We start from the raw sequence: 27,085 nt of genomic DNA on the forward strand, positions 1-27,085 counted from the left end.
CAATAAAATGGAAATTCGAAATACAATGTACAATATGTACCAGGATAGGTAGTAAGTAAATCAACTATCTGTTGAGAATTACGAGTAGGACTTAACATGTTATAGTAATATGTTAAAATAAATAAGTTTTTAGAGAAACATGTAACCCGTGAAGCTTTGATCAATGAAAGAATCAATTAAAAGAACTTATGTCGCAGCACAACGAGCGTGTTTCTTACGTAAATACATGGGGAACGGAAATAGTACATATTCAGGAGAAGTTGTATTTTTAGACGAAACGTAGATTTTTTCTAGGGGAAATAAAATGATATCGTGGCAGAATGACAACAGCAGAAGTGTACGTAAACCAGGTGGTTATGATGAAAAAAGATTTATTGTGGTTCATCAAAAGGTTTTATCTCAGACGTCAGTTTGTTATTTTGTTCCAAATCCTTGACTGCAAATTATCACGATGAAATGAATAGTACAATATTTATTAAATGGATAAGTACACAATTACTTCTTAATTTAGAATATCCATCTTTGATTGTCACAGACAACGCACCCTACCATATTGAAATCCTGAATAAACAACCTTCCGCTAAATGGTTAAAATCAGACCAAATCAGTCAAATTATAGATTGGTTGAAGAAATACAATGTTTTTTATACTATTAATTCAACTTGCCATTCACAAAACTTCTGTGGTATTTTGCAGTGTCATTTGTCCAATATTAAAATTATATTTATAAATCAGTATGCTGATAAATTTTCTGGATTTTATAATTAATGTTATTGTTCTATATGTAACAAGGAATATAAAGGTGTTTATTTAAAAATTGTAATTAATTAAAAATGTAAAATTTAAAAACCTATTGCTGTATAATTGTTTATATTCGCACAATATAGTTGTCCTTGTTTTCCTAAACATTCGGTTTTCTCTCCAATGTCGAAGTTGGGCCCTGGCCGTTCCCAACATCTCCAAGTATCCCTTTCCTCGGGTGCTCCCTCCAAGTTATATACCCTCAATATCCTTCTAGCACTGGTTCTCAATTCGTCTATCCACCTCTTCCTTGATCTTGTTATCCATTTTTATAAGGTAACTGACCTACTCAGCGCAATTTTTGTATTTTTGAATAATTTGCTATAGAGGGTTGTTTGTAATATATAATAAGCGGTAGTTGAACCTTATTCTCTACATACCATTGTCGCAAATGGGTCCCAATATCCTTCTCAATACCCTTCTTTCATGAACCATGTCTAATGTGTATGAGTATTTGAGAAAAACATTGTCTCTGACGGAGGCAATAAGTCGTTGTGAAAGTATGACAGGAGTATTCACTGTTTACAGGATCGTTCGTTAAAAACAACGCTCGGGTGAGGTTCAGGTCACAGACACAGACACATCTTTGAGGTCGAAAACGAATTAAATTTAATGAATATAATAATTCAGAAATAAGATTTACAGTTCATTCTTTTTATTTTAATAAGGAAATTCCTACTCTAGACAAAATATTTTCTGCATTAAAAACTAATGAAGTAATTCTCCAAATGACAAACGTGAAATTTTGCGTAAGTAGTTAAAAAATTGTAATTTACTTATGCCAAATACAACAGGATTTCAGTGCTGATAGAGAAACCTGTAATCATTACATGGCGCCGCAACTATCTGCATAGAATTATATCAAGTCAGTCTGGTGATTTCCAGGTGTTTTTGTGTATATATTTTCGAGCGAAATTAAAGTTATACAATCCATTCAAAAAAAAGAAGACATTTTTGAAATCAGAGCATCAAAAATATTCAAAATTCGTTATTTATCAAACACCATATAATTTCATTTTCTTGGGCTGTTATCATTCTTGTTCCATATTATGCAAGTTAAGCATTTACTTTGTAGTCCAGATCTTCGTTTAGCCGAATTTTCAGTTTTTTATGGATGCTTGTAAGATGAAAGTATTTGCTTCGTTGCAGCAATCGTTGATTTAGCTGCTGATTCAGCTGTTCATTCATCTGTTGTATTTAGACAAAATATCAGGACATTGATTAACTCCGCTATTAAATAGACTAACTCGGTTATTTTTCTCAGAAATAAACTTTGAATCTTGATAGGTAGGATCAATTGCGGGAAGAATTGTATTTGTAACAATTCGATTCATTTACTACAGAACTCGATGTATAACTTCTTCCAAATAAACACGTTTTGGCATGTTTTTAAAACATTCAATATTTTTATTGTACTAAGCCTGACTATTAATATTTCAATAGAGTGTATACAAAACCATTATAAAATTGAAAATGTTACATCGCTATTTTTCAGTTAAATTCGGATGATACTATCGCATAATATTTAGAGCGTGTAGAAACATTTTCAACGAATGTCCATTCTCTTTTGCGGGCAAGAGTCAGCAAATATAAAGTGGCAAGAAAACATATTTTAAGAGTATGTACTCGTATACCAACATCCTTCGAAGATGATAAACAACAATATCTAAAAATGCAAGGCAAGGCCATGAAAATCAAGAATGAAAGAAAAAAATTATATTTTAAATATAAACACTGATTCCGCTATTCAGTCCACACTTATGTACACATGCTTATTATGTTTTCTTGTGTCTACAGAGTAAACATATTTCGTCCATTCCTTACATAGTACGAACATCCTGGCTGTTGCAGATTATGATGACATTGTTATTATTTGTTAATGGTAATTTGCTCTGGAAGGGCATAAAACTATGACAGTGATTAAAACTGTTTAGTATATAATCAAATAGCGTATCAACCAATGTTCTTAAGAAGGTAAAATAAAGGAAAATAAAATATGCCTTCTTCTTTATCTTCACGTGCATTCCTTGTTTCTCCAGTTCTATCATAATTATAAATGGTGTTGAAGAAGTCTTTCAGGATGTTCACGTTTTTCTCGTAGATCAGTTTTATTACGTATTTTGGAAGATTGTCAGATCCAGGCGGTTTTCGATTTTTTTTGGCAATGAGCATTAGTATTATGCACTGGAATTTTTCATTTTTCATATTATTCAAAGCATATTAATTATAGAACAATATCCGAGATTGACCAATTTTTAATTAAAATTGAGGTTTATTCCCAATAAATATAGTAGGACGCATATTTTGTTCCCTTGAATGACACTTACGATAGTGTCCTTCTCGCCCCGTAATTACTATTTTTCTTTTTCCAGCTCCTCACTCTTCGACATAAATTAAAAATGTTTTTCTTTCGGCTGTTCTATTTCTTTATATTTTTTGTAAACCAGTCCTTCTTTGAAACACCACAAAGACAATGGCGATGGTTGTCAGTAAAACGTAATCTAAATAAGATCTGGGACATGAGCAAAGAAATTAAAATAAGTATAGAGAAGGACAAAGTTGAATTTTTCAAGATCAAGAAAATCTTGTGGAAACAATACTACTTTGAGATTGAAAATTAGATTAGTAAGATGTTCTCTAGTCTCTTATATGGTGTCGAAAGTTGGACTTTAACGGACACACTTCTAAGAAAACTTGAAGCCTTTGAAATCTGGGTGCATCGGAGAATTATACAAATTAAGGTATTCAATAATACAAGGCAATATATACGGAAGAAGCGGGCAAGGTTGAAGAAGAACGCCATGGCTTAGAAACCTGAGGGAATGGTTTAACAGATCCTCTGCATACCTTTTCCGCGCGATAAGGGCAGGAAGAAGTCCTCGTATTGCATTGCCTTCTAATACACACGAATTTTAAGATATCTTCTATAAAGAAGGTTTTCCCTGATTTATTAAATGATGATGTATTTGTTACGTTTGGATACATTTCAACGAATGTAAACATAAGTAATATATATAATTTGTTTAGCAAGACAATAGGCGTTGTTAGAACATCTCTTTTATTATGTACTTTACGGGCATGGTATAAAGCCTGCAAATACCTATCATCGCTACTGTTATTGTATAATTGATTACAGCTAATGTGTAAGTTAAAATTGTGTACATCTACATAGGTCGATAGGGGATATGTTTATAGGGGATACAGGGTTACTGACAGTTTGCAGAATGTACGTGATAGGTAGTTAAATAATTTATATAGACTACTTACTTTATATAATAACGTCATTATAGTGGTATACCATTCTTCTATATTAAAAAGAAGTGATCCAATATTATTAAGGAGTTAAGCACACTAGTCATTAGGTACAGTAACAATCACAAATTTAATCACATATAAAAACTGAGTTATAATGCAACTAACTTTATTTTGTCATAAAACCGACAAAAACTCGTTAAACGACTATTATAACGCCGCTATCATACACACTATTAACTTTAAACTCGACATGAATCTGATGTGTAGCGGTGATATTAACATTGAAATATTCTCATGGTCCTGCGGCGAACATGTGGCAACGCTGCCACTAATCGGTGAGTAGCAGATAGGAATGCCGTGTTCCCGTCGACGCGAGCATTTCATTCTACGTCTAGCGGGCGGAGAGTTAGTATCGCTTTGTTGCGAAGCGTACGGTCGGTTAGTTCGCGAGATTCTTGTCGAGTCCGTTGACCGTAGACCAGAGAGAATGAGGCTACTACGTTCACTTTCTTCAACTGCTGAATACACCGTTCGATTGAGGATGAACCGCGTGGAGCGTTCAACGACCAAACTCTAACTAATCTGTCCAATCGCAAAAGTGCTCTCGACCTCAAAAAACCGGAACCGGAGGCTATATGTGAATTGTTTTTGAATTGTGCGCCTTTATTTGTATCGAATCATCTCGCTTCGTAGACCCTCGTTGTTTTCGTTCATAAAAATGGCGTTCTCAACCTACCTTGCAAGTCCATTTAAAAATGTTAAAATTATGCAAAACATCACTTTACAATATACTAACGCGGATGGTTTTTATGTGTTTAGTTTCTGGACTTTTGAACAAGTGTTCGCTAGCGTATTATATTTAATTTCTTACAAAAAAAACTAATACCTATATTCATTAATTAATCATTTATCGGATTCTTACGTCTTTTTATGAGAATAAAGCCTTTGTTGTTTCTAACAACAATTTTGGAAATTAAATTTGTGTGTTCACTAAAATGTTCAACTACACTACTTTCAAATAATGTTAATCGTATTATAAGAACTTCGGATATTACATAAAAAGATAATTTTGAAATCAGTGAATAGTGGTGAAATAATTAAAGACAGTGTGGAACTATTTTTGAATCTATTTGTGTTTTGTGATTTTTGTGTTGAATCTTGTATTAAATAAAGAATAATAACTGGTCCGTTTTTGTTTTGGCTTTGGCTGTTCTATTAAATCAAAACGCAAGTATATTTTATAAAAAATATGGTTTTTTAAACTTTATCGACTATATTTTGGAATTATACATACTCAAAAGATTGAGAGAAAAAGGAACTTGCACTAATTTTCTAATGTTCCTATATATTTTTGTAGCAGCGATATTTTTTCTATACTGTGGGTCTACGTAATATTTATATCCATTGGCAAAGTAAGATTTAATTCCAAATTTAGTGTGTGGGTGTTATTTTGAAGCCATAAACGTATAATCAAAATTTATTTACTAGAATTTTTGTTTTTATCTTTTGTGCCATTGTTGCTAATCAAAATGTGTTGTGAAACGGAATTTTACTCGTCGAATATTGATTTCTTTTTATTTTTGATCTCACGGAACATTTTTATTGTCCCTATTTATAAAATCTCTTTTATTTTGACATTATCTGTTATTGTCATTAAGCGGAATATTTTTATTACCGCTATAAAGAATGTTTTAGTGTGAAAATACTTCCTAACATCAGAATTCTTGCGGACTGTCCTAATTTTGATGAAAATTTGAAAGGTTCCTCCCTGCTCAAAAGTTACATATTTCTAAAAGCTTTTTAATTTTAAGTTAACTACACGTTTTGAAAAATTAATGATTTCAGCATTATTTAGAATGAATTACGTTTAAATATGTGAAATAAATGTTTGTTGATCGTATGGATTTAATTTAAGAAATGTTGTAATTTTTCCATGCATAAAAATCTCTCTGTGATGAGGAAATTTACAAAAAGAAACATTGTACAAAATAACATTTGTAGTAAAGTTAAATTTGTAGTGTTTCAACTATTTGACCAACTTATGACGAAATTTTAGAAAAAAATATTGTACAATTTTTTAAACAGTATATTTATAAGAAATAAATTATTTCCTTTCTATGTGCAAATAGTTTCTGATTGATTGTAATGTCCAATAATAATTAAAATCATCCCTTATCGAAAATTAAAAACAGTTATGAACAACAGACAAAATTTTTAAAATTATTATAACTAAAAGCACAAAATGAAAGATTCCTAAAATCAGAAATATTTTTACCTATTGTCAAAAATCGTTTAGAATTCTATTTTGTTAATGAGCTTGTTATTTCTACTCCTATTATATACAAGAAAATAGAAAAGAACAATTTACACGTTTTTTATCTTAAATTTTTGTCAGAGAAAATCCATAATTATTTATCAAAATTAACATCTTATCTTAGCAACAGTTTTTTCTCACCGGAGCATGTTTGAACTTTGGAGTGTACAAGAACTCTTCTCAATCAATGGGTATAATACTTTTATTCTCCCAGTCAATCATATCCGGATGTGTATTAACGATAACTTCCTAAATTTGCAAGATATTTTATTGCTCTAAAATTTATTTTGGAGTCAAATATCAGGGCTCTAAGACATGTTAAACTTTTTTAGATTGTATAGTCTAAAAAGGGCGAGAAAGGTAGTTAGTTCATGCTTTAAACGTAAAAAACAATATCCATAATAGTTTTCATTTTAGAAGAATAATCAAAAAAGAAATTTTCTTATTCTTGCATTTTGCATATCTTTGAAAAATTCATACTTTTTTTTTTAATTTTAAAAATCAATTACAAATTTAATTTAAACTGAACCATTGATTTCATCGCAGACTTTTTCTTAAAAAAAGTGAGCATATCATTTTGCTTAATCCGTTAGCTTTTAGTCGTAACTCTCTTTACCAATACCCATTTTAAATTGAATCTTCCGTTTTTACGTTATTCTGAATTGATTTATTATTATTATTTGTAGTTTGTTCTCCTTATTGAATTATTCTGAATGTGCTTTTTGAAGCGACTATACTGGCTTTTTCTATATAGTAAAAATTGAGACGAGCGTCACAGAAGAAGCGCCACGAGACGGCACGAAATAGCGGTCTTCACATCGATTCACTACTCTCCATAAATTCGTTTCTAGTCATATGTATATACAAGGATTTCCACAGTTTTCACTGTATTCCTTCACTCAACCGTTTTCTCCAATTTTTCCTGTTTAGCCAGTCCCCTTCCTGTAGGTTTCTTCTACTCATTGCTTCGTCCACTTCATCTCTGAAAGATCTTCGGGGTCTGCCTCTCTTTCTTCTTCCTATCGGGCTCCACTCTGTTATTCTATTTATCCACCGATTTTGGTCTGCTCTTCTGACATGTCCGTACCAGGTTAACCTCTTCTGTTCGATGTAGTCTATTATGTCGGAGTTCATTCCCATTCTCCTCTTAATCTCCATGTTATTTATTATATCTCTTCTTGTTACTCTGCAGCTTCTCCTTAGGAATTCCATCTCTGTTGCTCTTATTTTGTTTTTGGGTTTCTTATTTATTGTCCAATTTTCACACCCATAAGTGAGGATACTTCTTGTCATGGAATTATATATTTTTTTCATGCTGATGTTCTTATCCCATAGTACCGGGTTCAATTTTCGTATGCAGTCTCTTGTTTGTCCTAGTCTATTTTTTATATCTTCCTCCGTTGTTCCTTTGTTTGATATTATGAAGCCTAAATACTTATACTTGTCTGTTCCTTTGATTTGTTTACCTTCGTCTATTTCCAGCTGTTTTATTTCTGTATTCTCCGTTGTTATGTATTCAGTTTTCTTTAGGTTTATTTCCATCCCATTCTTTGTATATTCCTGCTCCAGTTTTCTCATCATAAAACTGAGGTTATCCTCGTCTTGTGCGATCACTATTTGGTATATAGATATTCGTTCTGGTATACCCATTCCTTCGCACTTTCTTTTCCATGGTTTCAGGGTTTTTTCCAGGAATATTTTGAACAGGGTGGGGGATGTGGAGCAACCCTGTAGTAGTCCCTTTGTCGTCTTAAATGGACTGCATATTCTATTGCCCGTTTTGATAGCTACTTCGTTATTCTTGTAGAGTGCTTTTACCGCGTTTATTAATCTTCGTGGAACTTCGATGTCTTCCAATGCTTCCCATAGCTTGGTTCTAGGTATTGAGTCATATGCCTTCTTAAGATCAACAAAAGCCAGATGGACGGATCTATTTTTGGCCATTCTTTTTTCTATTAGTTGTTCGACCGTGTATATTTATTCTAAGCAATTATTAAATTGAAACTGGATGTAAAATACAGATATTAAATGAAAAGTAAAAAAATGGAAAGAATATCTGTCAATAAAATATGTAGTCAAACAAAAAGAAAAATTAAAGGTCGATACTAGATTTCGATTCGTAACAATTCTCGAACGGTCAAAATTTAAAAATCATCACAAATATCATCCAATTAATAACAATATTGAATCATCTGTTTAAATTTTTGTTCTAGATACTTCTCGCTTTAAAATAATTTCATGTTGGATTTTTATAGTTCGACTGTATTAAACTGTGACAAAAAGAGTTATTAGTAAAACATTTTAAGTTGAATTTTCATATATATGCTTTGGAAGGGATTTCTAAAGCAAAAACAGCACATATTAAATATAGCTTTTTAGGAAATAGCAGTCACAGTAAACAGTTCATCATCATCCAGCCTCAAGAGTCCACTGCTGAACATAGGCCTCTTCCTCATGTTTTCAACCCCGTCTATCTTGCGCCGCTCTCATCCAGTTTTTATTGAGTCTTCTTAAATCGTCAGTCCATCTTGTAGGTGGTCGACCGACGCTTCTCTTGTCTTCAAGAAGACAAGGGAAGACAAGACAAGAGTAAACAGTTGGAAGAGTCCATTTACGTCACGAGGAGAGTCCGTTATACAACATGTATACTTTATCAGTTTTATTAAAATCTATAAAATTAATAAATAAAGCATAGTACGAAGCTTCCCGCTACACTATAGTCTACTGTACCACTTTTGTTTTTAATTTCATATTTTACTTCGTTTTTGTAAATAGGCCTCCTACCTCTCTCTAGTCTTGTTTTATTTAAATCTGTCTATGTAGGGCTTTAAAACAGTGGCTAAGAAAATACAGCTCCATGGGGATACTGATAGAAGACATTTACTTTTGTACAATCCTCTTTGCTGATGATCAGGTAGTTCTTGCCGAAGACTTACAAGACATGACATACATCATAAACAAACTAATAGAAGAATTTACAAAATGGGATTTAGATATAAATATACAAAAGACACAATACATGAGTAAGTATGGAGGCACATGGGAAGATCTCGAAATAGAAAGAGCAATAATAAAAAGTTTTTGCAGAATACGAACATGTAAGTCCACCATCTCAAAAAGTGGTACCAATTGTTTTAAATAAATTTTCAAATTTAAATATTTTAATTTAAAGCTAGTCCCATTGTAAATCACGTTTAAAGATACATTAAAAATGCTATACAGTGTGTCCGTAAAGTATGGAATAAATTCGATATTTCCTAAATGAACAGCCTTTTTAACAAAATCTAAAACACGCCGATTTTTAATTTTAATGTTCGACATTTTATAATAAAATTTCATTATACAAGGTGATACACATTAAGGTGATGACGTCATCGGCTCTTTTTTTAAATGTAACACCCTGTATTTTAGGACATTTAGATCGATATTAATGAACTGATTTCAAAAAAGTATAATACTGGGGGGTCTAACGGATACAATTTGAAAGATATGCGCTTAGAAAATTAATTTTTATTGATTTCATATTAATAAATTATAATAAATAACTTGAAAGTAATCCAATAATTAATACATGACTTTATCTTTAATGTTCGAATTGTAGCCCTTGTTGTATTTGATAGTAACCCAAACGTTGTACAAATTCTTGTAGAACCTTGTTTATGGTTTCTTGAGAAATATTGTTTATTTCTTAACGAATTATTGTTTTTAAGTCTTCGATATTTGCAAGTTTCGTTTTATAAACAACATTCTTCAAATGACCCCACATAAAATAATCCAAATTAAGGTCTGTTGACCTCGCTGGCCATTCAATATGTCCACGTCGTCCAATCCACCTGTTCGGAAAACTTTCGTTTAGGTACCTTCGAACATCTACAGCATAATGCGGAGGCGAACCATCCTGTTGAAACCATAAACTTTCATCAAAACCTCAAGGATTAATTTATACTAGGGAATAAATTAACTAAAGTAGGTACGAGGTACTCCCTTAAAAACTGAAGGTATGTTGGCCCGTTCGTGAAATTACCTTCGAAAAAGTAGGGTCCGATGATTCTATTTTTTACAGTACCAACCCATACGTTTACCTTTCGCGGGTATTGTGTATGATGTTCCCGCATCCAGTTGGGGTTTTCTTTTGCCCAGTATCTACAATTATGACGGTTGACCTCGCCATTTAATGTGAATGTAGCGTCATCAGAAAAAATAACATTTTGAACCAAGAAAGGGTTTCGGTGGCAGTTATCCTCATTGTTTCGCAAAATTGTATTCTTTTATCTGGATCATTCTCATTTAATTCCTGTACAAGTGTGCATCTAAAGGGTTGCCATTTTTCAAGTTTTATTACTTTGTGTTCCCTTTGTTTTGCAAACATCGAGATCACGACTAACCTTACGAACAGAAGTGTGCGCATCTTCTTCAAAAGCAAGTAGAACATCTAATGTTATATCATAATTTACAGAGGAACATCTTACCTACTGTTGACTGCGTTATGGGTCTTTCTGGATATTTATCATTAAATAAATTACACACTTCCATCTGAGTTCGCGATTTGTCTCCATACCCAATCATCATAAGTATTTCAATTCTTTGCTTTATACTCAAATTCATTTCTAGTTTAAATTAATTCTAAGCAATAATACAGAATATTCACGAAATAATACCATTATTGTATGTACTACTTAATTGTTATTGAGCGTTACTAAAAATAATTACATTTCACAAAAAACTAGTAGTAGGCTACTTTTTTGCAATTGATAATAAGTAATTTATTTTCTAAGGGCATATCTTTCAAATTATATCCATTAGACCCCGAGTATTATACTTTTTTGGCATCAGCTCATTTTTATCGATCTAAAAATGTAATAAAATATAAGGTGTTAGATTAAAAAAAAAAGAGCTCATGACGTCATCAACTTTTATAATGAAATTTTGTTGTAGAATGTAGAACATTAAACTTAAAAAAAAAATCGACGTGTTTTAGATTTTTTTTAAAGGCAAAAACGATATTATCATAGTTAGAAATCTCTGTTGGATCCAACAGGCTGTGTGAGACAAGGCTGTGTACTTTCACCATTACTATTTAATATATATTTAAGAATAGAGCAATCAAGATAAGGAAATTTCTAAATATGCCCATGGCTTAGTAATTCTCTTCCATCTCCTTCTGTCCCTAGCTTCTTTCCTCCAATTTTCCACCTTCTTTTCTTGTAGCATCTTCCGGTGTTCTCCACGCTATGTTCTTTACCTCTCTACTGTCCTCCATTCGAACAAGACAGCCACTGCAATCTTCTAGCTCTGACGCAGACGTTAGAGTAGGTCGCAGGATAGTTTTATACAGCCTCATTTTTGTATTTCTCGATACCTCTCTCGATTTTATTATTCTTTGCAAACTGCCTGCACACCTGTTTCCTTTTGCTATTCGTAGATCTATTTCCTTTTCTTCTTCGTATTTATTTGTCACAAAAACTCCCAGATACATGTAATTCACCTCTTCAATTTCAAAAATTTTTCTACCTATTGCAATTTCCGCCTCTAGAAGATTCTTGGACAATTTTTTCTAATTATTTTCTACTCCTAGCCAAAAGTAAAACATCATCAGCATAGGCTAGACACTGGTGACTCTTATTAAATATTGTTTCCGCTCTATTCATATTGCTGTCTCTTATTATCTTTTCAAGGGCCAAATTAAACAACATGGTGGATAGAAGATCCCCTTGTCTTAGCGCTTGTAGTGTTCTGAAGCGTCATATGTACCAATCTGATTATCTAAGATGGAATTTTAAACTCCTGTAATGCCTTCATCGGTTTTGATCTACCTATATTGTCATAAGCACCCTTAAAATCCACAAAGAGAAGTTGAGTCGGTATGTCGTATTCATATGCACCAGAGAGAACTCGTTTCAACATAAATATATGGTCACTAGTTAAACGATTTTTTCTAAAACCAGCTTGATAGTCGCCCAATATATTTTCTGTGTACACTTCTATTTTTCTTTTTTAGTATGGTTGCCAGCACTTTGTATGTGACGTCCATGAGTGCTATTCCTCTATAGTTATCACAACTTGACAGGTCTCCCTTCTTATGTATTGGGTATATTATAGACTTGCACCACTCTTGAGGTATTATTTCCTCTTTCCAGATATGCCATATTAGTTTGTCGATTTTTTCTCTCAGGTAGTTTCCTCCATATTTTACCCTGTTTTTCATCGCAGTTAAAACTTCTTCAACCTCATCCTTAGTTAGTCTTGCAATATATATATATATATATATATATATATATATATATATATATATATATATATATATATATATATATATATATATATATATATATATTCCATCCATTGGTATTGATTCTCGTTCATTGTCGTTTTCCTCCTCTATTTAACCGTTCAAGTGTTCTTCGAAATATTGTTTCCATCTTTCCAATTGTTGTTGTTCATTCCCCATCAGATTACCTTCTTTGTCTTTAATGTATGTCGTTTTTAAATTGTAACCTCTGCTTATTTCTTTAACATATTTGTAAAGATATTTTATATCCTTCCTTTGGTATTTTTCTTCCAATTTTGAAGTTGCTTCTCTAAAAGCTCTCTTTTCTTCCTTCGGCAATTTTTTTTACTAATATCCTTTGCCCATTATATCTTTCTTTATCGTTATCATTTTTTGTTTGAAACATCTTTTGTCTAGATATTCGCTTTAACTCTATTTCTTTTTCACATTCTGTGTCCAACCATTCTTTCTTCCTTTCAAGTCTCAATCTGCAAATCCGATATCGTATGGTAAAATGTTATATCCACTCTTTCTTCTTTATGGTACCGAAGCTTGGACTGTTAATGTGAACTTGATATACCATGGACCGATCATATTACGAACGAAATGGTGTTGCACAGAATGGGAAGAGACAGAGAACTTTTGACCATCCTTAAAAGGAGAAAGACAGCATATTTGTGGCACATACTAAGAAATGAGAAGTACGAGTTGTTGCAGCTGATTAAGAAGGGTAAAAGGGGTCCTGCTAAACGACAAATACCCTGGCTGAAAAACATTCGCGATTAGACCGGTAACACATAGACGCTTTTAAGAAAAGTAGAAGATAGAGACGAATTTGCAATGGTTATAGCCAACCTTCTTTAGTGGAGTCCACATTAGAAAAATAATAATTCTATACTCTATATGGCATGTCAATTTCTTATCGCTTGTTTCTTTTTTGTTAATCCTTCAAAACACTTCGTTTCTTTTACTGATTTTTAATTCACCCACATCGCAATTTCTTCTCCAATAATAAATATACCTCATTTCAGAAGTCCGTGCAGTAAAGAAATATGCAATTTCCGTTTGAAAACCAGTATTTAATAGGCTCCATAGTAATAAGGGTTTTAAAAAGTCTCCTAGACAATAGTTAATGAGCTTATAATGGTTTTATTTACAAGTGCGCTATTGGAATATAGCAGCAGGTACATTCCTTTACTGCACTGACATCTAAAATGAAGTATAGTGTGTTTGCCCACTTCGTTCTCGAATGGTAGGTATAGCGAGAATATGGAGTAAAATTGCTGAGTCACATTTAACTCAGCAACAAAACGAATATCTTCAAGAAAGTGAGAGAAGAAGGTCAAAGTCGATGTAGTGGGAAAAGTTTAAACAGGTCATAGTGAGTGCAGAGATTTTAAAAAGCATAAAATAATGAATATTAGCTAGTTCTGAATATTAAAAATTTATTAATTCATGGCTTGTGCGTTCTCTCCTTAGTTCCGAGATAAAATTAGTTCTATCAATAATAATTATATAAGGTCGCAACTAACAATAATTCGAATAGCCACTTGACGTAGATTACAAAGAAACACGTGATTATTATAATTAAACAATACTTACTATAAATAGATATTGCGAAATAACAGGGCAAAAGTCTCCCACACGTCAACAACTTTTTTTTACATATTGTATCGACGATCTTAAAATAATTAAAAATTTTAACTGTTTAACGGCCCGTTGGATGATTAAATAGAAGTGAAAGTATAGACAACTTCAAATAAAAGGTAAATAGTTCAATTCTTACCCAACAGATTGTGTTGCGAAATACAAACGAGTGATTTACATTGTTTGGAATATGGAAGGATTTACTAAATTCGCAATAAAGATGGCGGCCGCGCAGTTGTATCATGATAGATATCGTTGTGGAATAAAGTTGATTTCAGCCTACTAAGTGTCTATTTTTATTTTGCGTGTCTTAAATTAAATATTAGAGATAGACGTATGCCAATTACTCGTTCTATACCGTTGGTTTATTTACTTTTAATTTTAATATATACAATTTGAAAATATTTCACTTTTTCATAGTTATTTTTAGACAATTATGATACCGACATTCACATTTATTTTATTATAAGCTATTACATTTTTTTCTAGGAATTGAAGACATTCTAATAAGCTATTAGAACGAACATTATCCAATTTTTCAATATGGATTAATCATTGTATGTTCACAACGATTGATGTGTTTTTGCATGATATAATAACACTTTTCTCCAGTTTTCTATTTTAAAATGACTTATATTTTCTTCTACTTGACCCTTTCATATACTTTTTTTATTTTCCCATTATATCGTCGATTTTACGATTCATTAATGTCCTATATTTAGTATTGTTATTGTTTTTTGGTCTCGTTATCATAAAAATTTTCTGAGACTCGTTTAGTGGTTCGTTAATTGATATGCCTTCATTGATGTCCTCTATAGTGCCTAGAGGACACTGTCTGTCTGCCTAGAAAAACTGTAAAGGCCTGATGGTGTCACCACATCCCAAAAGGGATTAGGACTAAGGAGGATGAGTGCCTCTTTAAACATTTCTTCTGAGCACATATTAAAAAGTAGAGGATACACATCCTTGTCGTAGTCGTATTTTTGTTGACGCAATGACACAATCTGGAAGAACAAACACCTAAAACAGGACACAAAAACAACAATCTATAAAGCAACAATTACACCTATATTAACATACACGGCGAAGAAAAGGCCTGACACATCTAAAACGAGACGACAACTAGAAACAACAGAGATGGAAATACTTCGACGAATACCAGGGAAAATCTGTTGGATAGGGAGAGAAGTGAAAACATAAGTAGAGTATGCAATATAGAAGACATAAACGAATGGGTGACAAAACGGAAATAGGAGTGGAACGAACACATTAGTAGAATGGCAGAGAACGAATAGCACGAGATAAGTCACCAAATGGACGAAGAAGTATTGGCTGACCAAGAAAACGATGGTGCGATAATTTAAACAATTTAGGGGGCTAATATTGAAGAAGAAACAGAATTTAAAGCCTACATACAAGAAGCAAGAAGAAGAAGAGTGTATTTCTGCTACATATGATATTACTTAAAACACTATTAAAGGAATTTCAGGACGAAGAAAGATTTTATGGTTGAAGAACTTACGAGATTGGTATGGTATTGATACAAGCATGCTATTTAGGGTAGCAATGAATAAAATAGATAGCTATGATGGCAACCAACGTTCTGAAATTACATGGTACATGAAGACAAAAGGAAGTTTCAAAGAAACTGTATATAAAAGAAAATATTGCAGCCAAAACATGAGAGGAACCTAGATACCTACGCATGTTTGATGATGTAATTGCGATGGTGTGCTGTTATGTAGTTTACAAATTTAAAATACAGAGTAGCCAAGAAAAACAAAGTCGCGCAGGAACAAAACAAAACAACTGACAGAGACAGAGAAAGTGCTATGTCCAGCAGTGAACGCATACAGGTTGATAATGATGATGATGAAGATACACGAGGGTCTTAGACATATTTTACATCGTTTGATCTTGTCTTCAATTGTCTGTTTCTTCATTTGAGAAACGTCAATGACACTTTAGCTGTGTTTAATTGATATTTCACTTCCCTATCAGGATTATTATGGACGTTAAGTGTTAGCATCCCTGAATGGAGAAGACTTACCGGCAGAATGGACCCAAGCATATATGACATCAATATACATGAAAGGAAATAGAAAAAACTGCGAAAACTATCGGGGAATCAGCATTATATCGTCTATAGGCAGACTGTATGGAAAGACCATAAAGGAAAAATTAGAAGTATATATACAAGATAAAATCGGAGAACACCAGGCAGGTTTCACAGCGGGGATCACATTTACACGGTCGAACATCTAATAGAAAAAAGAATGGCCAAAAATAGATCCGTCCATCTGGCTTTTGTTGATTTTAAGAAGGCATATGACTCAATACCTAGAACCAAGCTATGGGAAACAATGGAAGACATCGAAGTTCCACGAAGATTAATAAACGCGGTAAAAGCACTCTACAAGAATAACGAAGTAGCTATCATAACGGGCAATAGAATTTAATTTAGTCCACTTAAGACGACAAAGGGACTACTACAGGGTTGCTCCACATCCCCCACCCTGTTCAAAATATTCCTGGAAAAAACCCTGAAACCACATGGAAAAGAAAGTGCGAAGGAATGGGTATACCAGTAAGGAACGAATACCTATATACGCTTAAGTTTTGCCGACGACCAAATAGTGATCGCACAAGACGAGGATGACCTCAGTTTTATGATGAGAAATCTCGAACAGGAATATACAAAGAATGGGATGGAAATAAACCTAAAGAAAACTGAATACCTAACAACGGAGAATACAGAAATAAAACAGCTGGAAATAGACGAAGGTAAACAAATCAAAGGAACAGACAAGTATAAGTATTTAGGTTTCATAATATCAAACAAAGGAACAACGGAGGAAGATATAAAAAATAGACTAGGACAAACAAGAGACTGCATACGAAAATTGAACCCGGTACTATGGGATAAGAACATCAGCATGAAAACAAAGAAAAAAATATATAATACCATGACAAGAAGTATCCTCACTTATGGGTGTGAAAATTGGACAATAAATAAGAAAACCAAAAACAAAATAAGAGCAACAGAGATGGAATTCCTAAGGAGAAGCTGCAGAGTAACAAGAAGAGATAGAATAAATAACATGGAGATTAAGAGGAGAATGGGAATGAACTCCGACATAATAGACTACATCGAACAGAAGAGGTTAACCTGGTACGGACATGTCAGAAGAGCAGACCAAAATCGGTGGATAAATAGAATAACAGAGTGGAGCCCGATAGGAAGAAGAAAGAGAGGCAGACCCCGAAGATCTTTCAGAGATGAAGTGGACGAAGCAATGAGTAGAAGAAACCTACAGGAAGGGGACTGGCTAAACAGGAAAAATTGGAGAAAACGGTTGAGTGAAGGAATACAGTGAACACTGTGGAAATCCTTGTATATATATAAGTGTTAGCATCCAGATATCGAAACTGCATTACATGTTCATAATTGTATCATTGTATAATTTTAAATTTCGTAAGATCTTTAACAAAGGTCACGTTTTAACGTCAATACAATTCTATAACGTTTTGTAGATAGTAGCTACTGTGTAGCTTAGCTGTCACAAACAACGTTGTAGTATTTTCCTCACGAGCAATAAATAATAAACCACTCAATAAACACAATCTACTTACCCAATCGCATAGTAGAACGTGCATAACTCGTGATAAAGAAGTATATTAATATGTATACAAACCGAGATAAGACCGGCAATGCTTTATTCTATTTCTGCGATAATATAACAAATATTTTAATTTTATCTAATGTTAAATATATATACTATAATCTTATCGACAGAGGAACTAAAAAACCTTTCTAGTTTTTTATCATTTTCATTGTTTTAATTATCATCTTGATTATGACAAATTTTATTTTGAAGATCAAAGTTTTACATAATTTCATGAGTATATAGACAAGATATAGGAGGACAGGCGTCACAGATGTCATACAGCGCATAGAATGACTGAAGAGAAACTGGGCAGGCCATGTGCCCAGAATGAACAACGGGCGGTGGACCCAAAAAATTACAGTGTGTAGACCATAAGGTGACAGAAGAAGCGAAGGTAGACCACCTACATGATGGACAGACGACGTCAAAAGAATCGATGAGAATTGGCTGCAGGAAGCTCAAAATCGACAGAATTGGAAGCAATTAGGAGACGCCTATGTTCAACGTTGGACACAGAAGGCTGGATGATGATATAGACAACCATGTTCTGCTCAATACACTACATGGATCTGGTATTGCTATTCTTCTTTCGGTGCCATATCTGTGTTAAAGCGTTGGTTATCCCTAAAACAATGCCATTAAACCTTTCTTGATCGTTTCAGATGAGAAAGCTGCTCTACACCCAGCCCCTTCCAACCTCTTACATTCCGCAACCATGAGAACCAATCCATCCCTTGCTATCTACTTTTCCCTGGATAATTAGGCGAGGAATATGGTATTTAATGCCTTTCATTACATCTTCTTTTTCTTGTTCATCTTTATAAGCAATTCTGCTTGTTCATTGGCAGATTGATACCTCTATGGAAGGTTGCGCGGTCGCTTGATACTTGTTCTACTGATTGGTGATTTACCTCTACTCTACGCTATTTTGAATACACGGGTCTTCCCCATTCTGCTTATTGGGTTATTCCATTCTTTATTTCTGTTTAGTGACCATTCGTACACCATACGTTATATGTTTTTCTAATGTCTTCACTCCTCTTTCGATCACTGCCGTTTCCAGTAGTCTTTGTGTTGTGGCTGTGTCGGGTCTTGTTTCTGATGCATAGGTCATTATTGGTCGTACATTGGCTTATAACTTCTTGACTTTATCTCATTGTTAATATGTTGGTTTCGATATACTCGTAGTGTTATTAGGGCATCCTGCCATTTCCTTTTTTTTGTACTTGATCTCTCACTTATTTCCATTTGTTTAATACTGATGTTATTGATTTCTATTTTACATCTGGTTGGTTCTTTGCTGATTACTATTGTGTTAGTTGTGTTGAGAATGGCATACTAAATTCTTTCGCTTTATGTTAAATTTGTGGACTAGTCTTTGCAGACTATCTTCATCTTGGACTATCAATATTGCGTCGTCTGCGTAATAGAGTATTTTTCCTTCTTTATTTCCCATTCCGTATCCTCTTCCTTTGTTGGCATTTTTGATGATTTTATCCATCATTAAATTGAAGAACATAGGGCTCAATGGGTCGTCTTATTCCGCAGCTATATACAGGTTCTGTAAGTTGTCCAACTATTCTGACTTTCATTTTGTTGGTTTGGTAGATGTTTTCGATAGTTTTTATGATATCTAGGGAAAATCATACAGAAAATGGATAACGCCTTTGAGTCTTACTCTGCCAAAGAAGCTCCTGACCTTTATTTAACACTATAAGAACTTCTTCATTGTTGGTGTGTATATTTCAGCAACCTCCTGTAGCACCACATCTCAAACGCCTCTAGTTTATTCATTGTCGACTTTTGGCGTCCATGTTTCGCAACCTTAAAGAAAAATAGACCACAGATCATAACATTTAAGTGTTCGTAATACCGTTTGAGTAGATTAGATAGGTTTTTTTGGAAAGTGTGGATTACCATTTACTGAATGCTCTGTGTGCCATTATGATTCTAGACTTTACTTCTTCGCATGTGATTTCATTGTTTAGCCAACTTTCCAAATATTTACAACACTTTAACCTATTACAAATAGTGCCACAAAATTCAATTGACTGTACGATTGTCTACGATGGCTTCGTTAATATTCTGTCTAAAAATAATCTTAATTTATAATCTACGTCACTGCATTGGAATCTTTCATGCGCGAAATAAAATATCTGTCAGCGAGTCGAGCAACCGATAAATACTAAGATTTTGTTTAAATATTTGTTTTGATAATGAACAAAAGTGTATCAGAGTTATTTTTATAATACATTGTGGGAAAACGCCCATAAAAATATAATCTCCAGAGTCACGTAACAGCGTGTTTTTAATAATTTTTAGAAATGAAAATCCCCAAGAAACAGACAATAGAAAATGATGATATATGAGAATGAGAAAATATAAAGAACTAACGAATTAACAGTAAAACAAGCAAAATATAAAATTTAATATAGAACGAGATTTTACCTAGCACAATGAAAAATAATCAGCTAGATTTAAATAAACCAAGAATTAGAGTAATTTTGTGTGTGTTAAAAGAAATGGAGTAACGGGACATTTTGGTCCAGAAATCTTACTCCTTTTGGTATGCATTGAACATATGAACATCTATAACATTAAAAAAATAGCAGCATATCTTTGTCAAGCGTGTAATGCCTACAATATCCGCAAATTGATGATTTTTCAATAAATTGCCGCATCTATCAGCAAATCCTTAAGGAGGCGCCAGATATGCGGTATTTGGCAAATACTGAACAAGTGCTTGCTATTTGCGTATTAGTGTGGACGGGTTGTTTGCTATTTGACATTCACCAATTTTAGTATTTGTCGAACATTTGTCGTGTTCCCGTACGTTGTCGGTCTTTTCAACACTTCAAAGTAAACAAATATTCGCCGTTTGACTATTTTTATTTACATCCACATATTCGTGCAAGCATAAGTAAGTTTTTGAGTGTTAAAGTTTATATCGTTTATTAAAGTAGTTTAGTTATTCTCACATACTGTAGAAAATACTGAAAATAGTAAATATGGAGCGGACCAATGAAAGTATTTTACAATTTTTGGATGCGTATGAAAATAAACCCGTAATATGGAATGCGAATCTTTTATGGCAAGGCGCTCATTTGCTAGAATTGTATTTCTCCACTTTGTATCTTTCTTACTAATTATTGGTCCCACTTTAGAAAGTAGATAATTAAAATCTTCACTGGACATTCGACAGAAATTTTGAAATTTTCCAGATGGTTCTTTTAGCAGGTCTGCCAATAAGTTTGTGCCACTGTACCTAAATCCAATTATCTTGTTACGTACATGTAAATAAAATATTCTGTCATTTTAATACCTACCGTTGTCTACTTTAATTAACTGACACCATCCACCATCTTCTCCTTCTTCTTGGCTTTTTTCTCTGTTATTTAATAATAAACTTCCACCAGACATAATGACAAAAGCAGCTGAAGCTCTGTATCAATATCCATTCTGTACCTTATTTGCTCGGTTAGAATATATTTGTTGTTCCCACAGTGGCTCGATACACGAAAAATCTCGAATATGTGGTGCAACGTGCTTGCCGTTTAACGAACACTTTCACAAGCACTCAAATATTTGATATTTTGCAAGCACTGTTCAGTATTTGCCAAATACCGCATATCTGGCGCCGCCTTTAAAAGCAACCTCCAAAGATGCGGCAATCACCAATAGGTCTTTTCGTGTAAAAACCTTGATTTAGGTATGCCGTACGTCCGGCGGCGATATGCTAAATTGCAGAAAGTACAACGATTGACCTGTGGGAATTACATGAGCATATCAGCATGTCCCGCATCACAACAGCTCTGTTAAATAATACGATAAGACTGAGATAAACATAAGGTTCAAAAGATTATCACCTGAAATGTCAAAGTACCTCGTTGAAATGAGCTAAAAAGGTGTTAAATTGGCACCTCTTGTCTTTTAACTCAACAATGCTCTTTGTCATCTTAGAAAGATGTCTCTAAAAACTTCGCTAGAAATATTAGATTTATCAATTTTTTAGTGGAAATATTTTTTAAAAACTAGCCTATTTAGAGATTTGACAATAAAAAAAAGAAATATCAAATTTGGTGGAGTATAACCCGAGATATCTCAGTTCCATTTTTCGGAGCGTTCCATTTTGAAACTGTTTTGGATTTTTGAAGAGCGCGGCTGGTACTAACTTCAGTCGGTTACTCCCACTTCTTTTACTTTAGTCGGAACGCAAGTACTCTCTGTTTACAACACTCGTGTTTTAATAATTTTATTTGCTAAACCTTTTGCCAAAAACTTTTGACTTTTGTTATAAAAAATTGGTTAATTTTAGCCCTTACTTTTGTTAATTAACGTAACAGTGATTTAAAAAAATGAGTGGCTATCTTGGCTCCTAAGAGTCCTAGAACATTCTATTTGGTTTTAAAAGTTGTGTTTTTTAACCATTTCATTTGAGTTATTGTAAATGTTTATAAGCTTAAAAAGTGTTATTATTATTAAATCATTTTGTGTACATGAATGTATGTAATTTTTTTAAACTTTTTTCCATTGATTATTAGTTATAGTTATGAACAAAATGAGCTAAAAAATTGTTGAATCCCTAGAGGAGAGTCTTTGTATTATATACTATACTTTATTAACTATATTAGTGTTATACACTAATGGGTTAATTAAGATTTTATGACGCGACGTACGGCGTAACGCTATACGCGGCGTACAGCAGCGCTTATTGGAGACCGCCTCCTTAGATCGAGCCCTTAAACACTCTATGCCTCTGTTTTTCTGTACTCGTTAAAAGCTAATATTGAATACAGATACATTGTCTCATATAAAACACTAAAAGAGTCCTGTAAATAACATTTTTTTATATAATACACGAGCCCATTGAAAGTGTTTTATTGTATTATACCCAACTTTTTCAGAAGTCTAGTTCTGAATAAATTAATATAAACCGTTTTATAACATTTATTTTGACAGTAAATGGCTTAGAAAAACAATGTAATATAAATCAATATAAATATTTGTTTTTAAAGTATCTTAAGAACAACTTAATATCTTCTGAAAGAAAAACCTTTCAACCGTAACCAATCGGCCGCAGATGTTCACTCATGTGAAAAATTTTACATCAAAATTAATGAAAATGGTCAAAGAAACTAAAGTTATGATCAAATTAAAAAAAAAAATAAAAAAAGACTAATCAAAAATGGGCAATGGACCGAAATAATTAAAGTAAATGTTAAATTATAACAAGTTTGAGTTCACAAGTTATATGACGCAGTCATTATTCTTCTTCTGTGAAAAGTGTCTTAATTTTCACTTCGCAACTTGAGCATTTGGCATAATGTATTGACAAAACCTTGTAGTATACCAGGTTTGGTATGAACCTAAGCTTAAGTGGTCGAAGAAATAACAGCAAGCTGTAACTTTGTAACATTTTTTTTATAATTAAGATTAATTTTAAAAACCTTTTGCAATTACCGCAGCTACGCCAATGGCCGTATCCAAAAATCTCCCTTTTGCACCTCGCCGAAACGAATGAGTGGTCCCGGTATAGTCCTCTATGAGAATGTAACTGTACTTTAGATTTTGTATCTTTATAGACCTAATTCTTCGATATATTTCAGCTTTTTTATTTCTTAAAAGAAGTACCGAAACACCGATCAGGCTGTAATGTTTGTAGGTAAGTAGGTGTACGAATTCCACCGAACATATTATTTGTTTATGTAGTGTGTTGCAACACCTTTATTTAATAATTAACTGTTAATATCTTTTCTTGTATTTGGTCCCTGAACCTAATTATCTCTCGTTATCTCTTTTCGTTTCTAAGGTTTCTTAATTTTCCCCTTGTAACCCCAAAAAGTGAAGTGGCACCCTTTTTCTTATCTTCTCTTATCTTTGGTAATTTTACCTATATCTCTTGTTATCTATTTCTCTGTCTTTTCTAATATATATTATCTTGTCTTTTTATTATTTCTTCTGTTGGATCCATTCCTTGTTCCAAAAGCTAGTTTTGAACCCCCAACTCGCTCTCCACTAACCATCTAGCTGCCGCTCGCAGTGTCTTCATTGGTGACCTTTCTAGCACCAACCAAAAAAGGTTTACGAGGCTACAACCTAAAGAATTAATTACAATGGCGTGAGGGAAATTTTCCTTTGAGGCACCGTGAAAATGAATGCGGTATTTTCTTTAAAATCGCAAACATCTCTTAATTGGTAATCTTCTATCTTTCTATAAAGTATAGCCTTAAACCTTAAACCGTATTTTTCATTACATTGCCTGGAGATTGTTTTCAATTTAATCTACAACAGTAAAACCTCGTTTACTAAAAAGCTCTCTGTAATTTCAAAAAATAATCTCCCTTCCTCAAACTAGCCCAAAACCTCTATTACTTAAAATACGTACCATCTATAACTTAATTAATAATTTCAGTATTAGCCCTCAGTTACTCAAAGAAATGTTTCAACGACCTATGTAACATAAACTGTTTGGCAAAGAGTTATTTAGAATGAAAGCACAAAACAAAAAGTTTCTCAAAAATGATTGGTTGGACGTGTTCACTTCACTAGTTAACACAAACAATAAGTATTCAGTCAACAATTGTTTCTTTTAAATCCCTTAAAGCGGCTTATTTGAATCATTAGTTTTTGATCGCTGCCCAGGGAAGATCATTGTGCTGTGTGATAAAAGAAAATCGAAAGAAAAATTAACAACCCTAACACACACTAATACATTACAAGCGATAAAAGCAGTGAAAGGTGAAGAATCGTCAGAAAGTCATATGTAAAATACGAAAAATTGCTGAATTCCCTATTTTGAAGCAATGTCTGTTTACGTAGTTCAAACAGTATCGAAACCAAAACATAGCTGTATGAGAATCGTTTTATAGGCAAACAAATGACTTTCTCACTTTTTAAGATTGTTTAAAACAAAAAGAAAGTAAAATCAGCTGTACCTCTTTACGTATTTTTCAACAGCTACCTCCCATATACCTTTTAGAAGCTTCTATATAAGATTTTTTCATCTTTTTTCTTCATTGACTGGAGTATTACGTCTTCACATTTGTCATTCTAGGTATTTTTATGACTTGTTTATATTGATACCCATTTCTTGTTAAGAGTATTTTTAAATATTGACGCCAAAGCTATTATTCATTTTGATGAAATGTTGTCTTATTGTTTTACTGCACTGCCTTATCTAAATTTATCTGCTTTTCTATGACCTTACGAATATGAAATGTTTTACTCTATTATATCGATAACTGAATATACATATATACAATTATACTTATATATTTTTCTATAAGACAGAACATTACTGTTACTTCGAACAAAATAAAAACGTCACCAAACTTTGTAATCGTATCGGTGATACCTTCTGTATGTGCACTGTAAATAAAGTTATTTACTTCTATAAACATTTCATGAACTTTCTTTTATATTATTTGCACCTGCCCCAGGTACATCTGCTTTGTATTCTTGGAAATTACCCATTCCAAATGAACGGAATTTTACTCAATAACCTTTGTGTGTTCATTAAACCAATAAGTTGTTTGCTTTTATCCTTTATCGTGCAAGATATAATCAAAAACACAAATTTGTGGTTATTGTACATACATGTTTGATTATGTTATCATATGGTTGGGCCGATATGTATAAAGAAAGTATTTTTATATTTAAAATATCAAAAGACGACATCCATGCTAATGAAAAGAGGTAATAATAAATAGGTACAAATTCGAATATAATTTGAACAGAAATGTATCAGTATTAGTATAGAAATTCTCATGTCTGGGACACATTCAAGGTTTACTTTTGTTAAAACCGGCTTCACAAAACACGGTTAAATGCATATATTACTTTTACAAAATCTCAAGAATCGCTGAGTATCTTAGATCTGGACACTATAACAGCAATGTAAAGAAGAGCTAGAGTTACCCTTATTCTCTAAGTAGAAAATAATGTTGACATAATGCTCTGAGACACATTTAACAAGCAACCACAAGTCTTAATTTGATGGATATATAATTTATAATGCACCACACCCTGAAGCCGAAAGACATGCTAGAGTTATTACGCATTATGCAGCGGTTATTACACGAAAAATAATTAAACACCATCAACTTTGTAACAAAAACAAGAACAAAGACAGTCAAAATTACAAAATCATTAACAATGAAATCAGAAAAATGATAAGAGAGGCAAAACAAACTTACTATGAGGAAAAATTTAAAGAGATAGATCTTCACAATACTATGATAACGACTGACGAAAAGCTAAAACGATGGAAAGAATATACGGAAGAGCTCTTCGACGACGAGGGAGGAAACCTACAAGATATATCTTTCGAGGACAGAGAAACAAGTATAGAAATGACAAGGGAAGAAATAATGTATGAACTAAAGGACACCAGAAACGGAAAAAGCCCGGCACCAGATCAACTGCCTATTAATATCCTTAAAATAATAGAAAATGAGTACATGGATGTCCTCTTAAAGCTCTTTAATGAAATTTATCAGTCGGGTGACCCAATGAATGGTTGACCTCAACATTTATCTGTCTCCCAAAAAAGAAAAATGCTAGAGAATACACCGACCACCGCACCATAAGCCTGATGTCTCACACACTTAAAATGTTTTTAAAGATCATCCATAAACGCATTTATCAAATACTTGATATGGATATTGAAGTAACCCAATTTGGATTCCGTAGAGGAGTAGGTACCCGTGAAACTCTCTTTGCATTCAACGTACTAATCCAGAGATGCTTGGATGTGAACCAACATATGTACGTCTGTTTCATAGATTACAACAAGGCTTTCGATAAAGTCCGCCAAAAAGAGCTAATGGACGTCTTCAAAGCAAAACAATTACAATACAATGACCTTCGAATTATAACAAATCTATATTATAAACAGCAGGCACACATCCAAATTAATAAACACATATCAGAAGAGTTCGAAATTAATAGAGGAGTGCGACAGGGGTGTGTATTGTCACCACTACTATTCAATGCATACTCTCATACTCAAGAAATTATGAAAAGAGCTCTTGAGGGAGAAACAGTAGGAATAAAGGTCAATGGAACACCAATTCCAATTAACAACATTAGATATGTGGACGATACTATCATAATAGCAGACAACCTCCAATA

General features: G+C 33.1%; 1 protein-coding gene across 17 annotated transcripts in view; it reads right to left on the bottom strand.

Annotated features, from left to right (window-relative positions):
* Positions 1-27,085, bottom strand: part of Tlk (Tousled-like kinase) — a 475,437-nt gene that overhangs the window by 156,295 nt on the left and 292,057 nt on the right. Inside the window, exon 1 of one of the 17 annotated variants that reach the window (XM_072536720.1) lies at positions 4,069-4,303. The exons of the other annotated variants lie outside the window; for them this stretch is intronic. Coding sequence (XP_072392821.1) covers positions 4,069-4,086 — 18 coding nt within the window. The 5' untranslated portion in view covers positions 4,087-4,303. Of the gene's footprint in view, positions 1-4,068; positions 4,304-27,085 lie in introns of those variants that run through there. 17 annotated transcript variants of the gene reach the window in all.

Source organism: Diabrotica undecimpunctata, chromosome 7 (assembly GCF_040954645.1).
Source record: "Diabrotica undecimpunctata isolate CICGRU chromosome 7, icDiaUnde3, whole genome shotgun sequence".
NCBI lineage: Eukaryota > Metazoa > Arthropoda > Insecta > Coleoptera > Chrysomelidae > Diabrotica > Diabrotica undecimpunctata.